Here is a 7388-nt window from a genome sequence, read left to right on the forward strand (position 1 = left end):
TGTCATTTTGAATGTCATTATGCCTCCAAAATTCTTTAATATTTATGTCTCAAAATTTTTTTTAGATGTTGCTACTTTTGTGACAAATAATTTCGTCCGTCAGGTGAAAAGCAGTTTACTAACTCTATAACCATTTGTTAAACTTTGTAAAGTTCATTTTTGCTTTTCCTAAAGAAAGAAACAAAAATCATTTTTGACGAATAAAGTGCCTTTAACAACCACGCGTCTAAGATAAAATTTACAATTACATAATCGTGACACTGATTACTATTCTAAAAGTGTGCTAATATAATTGAAACAATGTGGAGGTCAGTACAAATTTTCTGTGTATTTTACTGCTCTATAGTTAAAGGTAAGTGTTTATAGTCCATACGCTATGAATTCGAAAATATACTTTACATATTAATTACTGTATATTTAACGAAAGAGCTCACCTTTGGAAATTTACTGACTGATAAGTTAAAACTAACTAACTGGCAAAATTTCTAAAACTATACATGTATATATAAGCATAAGCACGTCAGAACCACTAACCAATAATATTAAATATTACTTAAACTAATAAAAAAGTTACATACAATAAAACTAGCTGGCTTACGGAACGTCGGTGGTTCTACTCAGATGCCCGTTTGTGTCTGAAATAATGCACGGAAGGGCGCCAGATGTCTTCCTCTACAAGTAAAGCTGGAACGTCGCCATAAGCCCTACACTGTCAGTGTAACTTAAAACCCAATCAAACAAACATACATGCATACAATCAAATGTAAAACATAAAATAAAACTCTTTGTTTGGATCACTTTATCTGGTTTTCCTATTATATAGCATTGTATTATATGACATTCTTTATTGTAGACTATGTGGCGAGCGAATGCCCTAATGGATGGACATATTATGAGAGCTCATGTTATTTCTTTGGTCACTCTGATGTAGATTTCTTAGATGCCGAGGTATATACTCTTTGTTTTCCTCCAATAACTGTGGTTTCGTGTGCATCATAGCGCGAAATTAGTTGTTATTCTTCTTTGTTTTGGAAATTAAATGTCCACTTTCACTTTCTACAAAAATAATATACAAACATACAAAATATTTTCAAGAACCATTTTAATACACGAAACACCAGTGTCGCGTCATAATCACACACGGGCGTAATCAGGTCCACAATTTATACATTTTTTTAAAAAACGTGCACGTGATTTAGTTTACCAGCAAAGCGCTCTGAAAATTAGTATAAATCTTCAGCACTCGGAATACAAAGCTGTCTTTCATGGTCATTAAAAATATTATTAAATGAGCCTGCAATATTTTAATTTTGCCGTCTCAGGCGTTCAGTTCAAATACTATTATTATTATGTTGGGTCATGCGTCATGTTATATGCTGAGTTTTTTTGTGATATATTATCACACGCTAACTTATAGAATATGACGTTTAGATTATCACCATCACAATATGAGCATTCATTATGAGTAAGGTAAAAACATCCCGTGCTGATAGTTTGTTGCGTTTTAGGGGTATAGGGCTATTTTGTTGATGTTGTTGTTTTCGCGGGTCGGGGGTGGTAGGTTGATTGCATTTCTACTTTATTCTTCACATATCTTTTTTAATTCTACCTTGTAAAGACAAAGTTTGTTTATTAGATAAAAAAATATATAATGATAAAATTGAATTGCCTCTTGGGATGTCAATATCTCAAAGAAAGACAAACAGGTAATCAACTGACAAAACAACCTTTTTCAAAGTAATTCTCAGAGTCTTGAAAGAAACATTTTTCTTATTGTCTCCTTCATGAAAGTCATTTACATTGCCATATATGGCAAACACAAGTACGGCATTACTTGAACTTCTATAACAAACAAATCATGCAATTGTAATAGTCCCATAAAAGACACTCCATAGAAGGTTTGCTGATGTGGTGGGACTGAAATGTTGCTTTTTCTAAATGTTATATCATTTAACTGTGTGCATAATTTCAGACCATTGGTTTACAGTAAACTCCGCTTATAACGAACTCACTGGGACATTTAAAACCTGTTCCTTATATCCGGAGTTCCTTGTAAGCATATAGCGAATTAGTTTCTTGTATCAGGAGCTTTTATAGCGAACAGATTTACATATAACGAACTGATTGTTTACCATTGTCCGCCATTTTTGAAGAGCATTTGATTAAGAAATAGAAATATTAGTCATTTATTTATAGTTTAGACACAGTACCCGAGAGCGTACTTTTTGGAATTTGAAAATCATTGCTATTTCAGTTTTAGTTTTACTCCCTATCTCAATTTCACATAAAATATAATATTTTGTTTCTAAACTCTTTTCGTTTTCTTTCCATGATTGAGAATAAACAAGATTTTCGATTTTTCCTTCCTTTAATATTGAATATCTTCTATTATATTATAAGGGTGACTTTTCTAATGTAAGATATAGATTTCTTTTCAGTTAAATCAAGCGTACTTTTATGGAATGCCGGTAGGGACATGCCACTTTGCTTATTTGCCATCTACTTAATTGCTTATTTGGTAATTGCTGATTTGCTTATTTGCCGATTTGCCAATTTGCTTATTTACAAATTGCTTATTTGCTTATAAAAATAATTTTTTATGCTATTGTCAGGCGACACGTCCGACTTGCGAAGTTCTTGTTTGATATAAAATAACAAGTCTTTGTAGACTTTATTTCAAGCTCATGAACCTACATCATGCTATTATGTTTATAAAGTTTTGTTGATAATAATTTGTGACAATTATGATCAATCCATCATTACCTAGAATATAGGTAGAAAGACAGAGGGATACATTTTAATCAATTTCGAAAAAAAAATAAATTTAGTTTCAGAAAGTAGTTGTTTTTTTTAATTATCTTGAGTTTCAGTTTTTAGCTCCACTATTCGAGAATAGGGATGCTATTCTACCCGCCAATGCATTGGTTTTCTTGGTAACTTGTTTTTTCTGTCATATCTCTGTTACTTTTGCTGATTCATGCATCTTACTGCAACTTTTTGCATAAACTTTGCGTTACAAGCATGCATACAAAGTACATGAAGAAGCTGTGCCCGTTATATACTGAATTTAAGGTCACCAATGTATTGTACTGGAGAAGGCCTTTGTTTTTCTCCATATCTCTCTTACAATTGCTTATATCTAACTGTAACTTCACATATGCATTACATAGGCAGCATGCATACACAATATTCAAAGAGGCTTTGTCCATTATACCCTAGGTCATGATCATGGTCATGTCACCTGATAGCATAAAAATGTACAACACGAAGAAATGGAAAAGTGTACCATATTTCAAAAACATTGAACCAAAGCAAAATGTTGATGCACACACAGACATAAGTGATCTAAAATCTTACAGAGCTAAAACCGAAGCCTATTGCTTAAGTACAAAGACAAACACCCTTGTTTTAGCATGCCCCAAATGTATCATTCGTGATACTATGTGTTCGTACCACTAAAACGAGGCCTTCTGTGACAAATGAGAATAACTGAGAATAACGACATTTTATATGCCATAAAATAAGAAATAGTTTTGTTTCACAAGTTCTTTTATTTTTCAATCTTTACCCAATAATTTTCACTTATATATGACTCATCAAGTGTTTATTATGCTTAAGCTGCACAAAACAGATATATAGCTGCAGCACATTATAAGACATTCTCAAGCACAGATGCTGGCGGGTCAGATCCTGCCCCTAACGTGATACGCGTCTGTAAACACTATATCAAAACTATTTTAATATTTATTTAAATACGAATTGGACATTTGTTACAACTATAAAACCATTAAGTACTTTATTGAGACTTGTATACAGAATTTATTTTAGTTCGATTGTGTAGGAAGCTTTAAGCTTATAGACACACTTTCGAATCCGTTCCTGGAACCAACCAGTAATGAGCAATGAGTGTAAAGTTTCTTGCTCAAGGAAACAACGACTTGAACATCCTTTAAATAAATATAATGAACTAGAGAAATATTTGAATACAATGTGAAATAAACTTTTAAAGAATTATTTTCATTACATTTTATATGCATTTTTATTTTACAGAGATTTTGTTCACATTATGGAGCTCATTTAGTTTCCATAGAAACCGCTAATGAGGGTACCTTTGTTAAGAGTTATCTGGCAGACCTGAAAGGTAAATACAACATAAATGTATATAATTCATTGATTGCTGTGTAAAATAAGGTGGTTTAGGTCATATCTTTCCGAGAGACAACAGCTTGTTGATGTGTCAGGTAGTTTTTCTTCTACTTCAAGTATAACATGTGGTGTTCCCAAGGGTTCAATCCTTGGGCCCCTCCTCTTTTTAATTTACGTCAATGACATGTCAGCGGTATTGAAAAATAGACTGTTGTTATATGCTGATGACTCTGGAATACTTGTTTCTGGACAAAGTCTATCTGAAGCGGAAATTTCTGTATCTGAAGATTTATCTTCAGTAAGTCAATGGTTAATTGATAATAAGTTATCGTTGCATTTAGGTTAAACTGACTCCATTGTGTTTGGGTCTAAACAGAAACGCAGGTCACATTCCGAGTTAAATATAAATTGTGACGGCATTGCAATAGAAGCGTCCACATCTATCAAGAACTGGTACCTTGGGGTAACAATTGGGCTCAGGTTAACTGTTTCAGTTTTTGAAATTTGTTTTAAATTTTTATTTAGGCTTTAAAAACTTTCTCTTTTTACTGAATAGTGTAATCTATGGCATGTTCTTTCCTTACATAATCATAACTGTATGATCATATTTTAGTTATTCTTAACACACCATGGTCCCTGTGATAATAAACCGCAACAATCCTTTAAACTGTGATAATTTTTTAATGTAATCTTTTTTTAATATGCACGTGATTATTTCTTAAATGTGATACTGACTTTTTAATGAATTACATTACATTACATTTTAAATTGTGATCATTTTAAATGATATTCTTCATTAATGTGATTTTTTTTCTTTTATGAAATACCTCTCTTTGTCATGCCACCAAATGCTAAGGACCACAATGGAAATAAGAGCTTGCTCTTTTTTGTGTTATCCTTTTTTTGGGGGAACATTTCATAGTTTACATAATATAGTATTTATTCATTTATTTATTTATTTATTTATTTATTGTAATTGTTTTTATCTATATTGTGTTTGTTTTTGTTTTTACCTTTTGCCGAATTAAATCTATCTATCTACCTATAATTGATGAACTTGAACCTGCGCTGCACTCGCTATTGATCATTTAAGTAAACCATTTATTAACTTACGTTATGTGTGCGTGCGTGCGTGTGTGTGTGTGTGTGTGACAAACCCGAAAATAATTATCACGAATATCATATATACGTACGTATGTTTCAATAAAATTTGATCTTAATATAAAATACAATTGACCCCATTTACTTTCTCTGAGAAACCAGGTAAGTATAATTTGTTATACAACTCCAAACAGATTGTATCTGTTACACCCAACGTGTCACGAATTTTTGAACTATCCTTGCAGACCCTTATCACTGGATCGGACTGACGGACGAAATTATTGAAGGGCAATGGAAATGGCAAGCTAACGATTCTACATCAAATTATACAGACTGGTATCCGGGTCAGCCAGATGGACACAAAGGTTCAAACTGTGCGGGTATCTTTGCCAACCATCGCTACCAATGGCTTGATGTAGCGTGTACCAGTAAATACAGACCACTTTGTGAAATCCCGTAAGTATATCTGACAATTATTATCAATGTTTTTGAAAATATACGATTATTGTCATGAGCTTAGATTTTCATAAAATGGAAATCTTAAGATATCAAATTTGAAAGGATTAATTACACCATTATGAATGACCTTAAAGAGCAGCTACGGCTGTGCTCCGTTGATATTTTAATATTTCGAATTGTTAGGCAATTAACAAAAAATAGTGTATTAGTTGTTTACCAATAGTGTGATACTAAAAGTAAGGAGGCACATTTATAAAAACAGGATTTTTTACAAGTACTTATTTTCATTGTACTTGTGTATAGACACGATTGAAAATAGATATACATGAACGCGGGATGATTGATTTGTCCAGAGCCTCACATTGAAAGACAGGGCTGCCGTTTGTCAATTCTATTATTCCTAGACTGTGAAAATATAAACAACAGACTCTTCGAACGAACTGGGCATATGAATTTTACATAACTGATTAACTGACGTACGAGCACCTTGTCAATATCGAAATAGATCTAAATCGTTTTACAAGGTTAATAATGTGTGGGATTGGAGCAAATTATCAATGTTAAAATAGATCTTAAACGGTTTACAATGAGTGGGATTGGAGCACCTTTACAATATGAAATAGATCTAAAACTGTCTATAATGTGTATTATTAGAGCACATTGTCAATATTGAAATAGATTTAAAAGGTCTATAATGTGTATTATTAGAGCACATTGTCAATATTGAAATAGATCTAAAACGGTCTATAATTTGTTTTATTAGAGCACATTGTCAATATTGAAATAGATTTAAAACGGTCTATATTGTGTATTATTAGAGCACATTTTCAATATTGAAATAGATCTAAAACGGTCTGTAATGTGTTTATTAGAGCACATTGTTAATATAAAAATAGATCTAAAACGGTCTATAATGTGTATTATTAAAGCACATTGTCAATATTGAAAAAGATCTAAAACGGTCTATAACGTGTGGGATTGTTTTGTTTCGATATCTTTTTGTTTCGCTCTTGTGTTGTTTTATCTTATTTTGTTGTTTTAGAAATTAATTGTTCGAGAAATAAACAGTATGACAAAATTCTGTGTCTGTTTAAGATTTGGCAACGACATCACCTGAAATCATAACGGAGGTCACAATAGTACAATAGAAGATAATGTTAGATATTTTTAATATTGCTTAACGAATGAATACTTCATATGGATTATATTGTTTTTCAGATCAAACGGAGAGACAATAATTGTCGGCTGATGAATTGTAAACTTGCTTGTTATTCTATGCATAATTGTTTAATTTAAGAAATAAAGAGTTATTATTTTTTCATCATAAACTCTTTCCTCCTGTAATTTTTCTTCTTGCAAGAGGTCTCTCTGGTTGCGTCAAACCTTAAAAAAATTCTGTGCTATTCATTTAGGAGGAAAAACTCGGTAAAAATTTGAAAATGAAAAATAGAAGATATTACAGTCAGGTATTTTGGTGAATTGCACATTTATTTAAAGTCTTAGTTTCAACAATAGATAACATCATATATTTATCATGAGGTCCACGATTCTCGTTTTGAGTAAATGGACATATAAGACTGAACGATTAAGGATTTAAACCCTTCTTCTCTTTTCCTATATTTTCCTCTCGGCGCGTGCACGTCGCAGAGAAGGCACATGGGCATCGGAAGAAAGTTTAAAAG

At 32.0% G+C, this 7388-nt stretch overlaps 1 protein-coding gene across 1 annotated transcript; it reads left to right on the forward strand.

Annotated features, from left to right (window-relative positions):
* Window positions 1-212: 212 nt before the first annotated feature.
* On the forward strand, window positions 213-7034 carry LOC132745113 (C-type lectin domain family 10 member A-like). The gene is made up of 5 exons (XM_060733943.1): window positions 213-352; window positions 854-948; window positions 4051-4141; window positions 5493-5703; window positions 6925-7034. The coding sequence occupies exons 1-5, from the start codon at window positions 301-303 to the stop codon at window positions 6953-6955; spliced, it is 480 nt and encodes a 159-aa protein (XP_060589926.1). The 5' UTR covers window positions 213-300; the 3' UTR covers window positions 6956-7034.
* The last annotated feature ends 354 nt before the right edge of the window (window positions 7035-7388 follow it).

The sequence above is a fragment of the Ruditapes philippinarum genome, unplaced genomic scaffold, assembly GCF_026571515.1.
Source record: "Ruditapes philippinarum isolate M1 unplaced genomic scaffold, ASM2657151v2 ctg410_1_1_1_1, whole genome shotgun sequence".
NCBI classification, from domain to species: domain Eukaryota; kingdom Metazoa; phylum Mollusca; class Bivalvia; order Venerida; family Veneridae; genus Ruditapes; species Ruditapes philippinarum.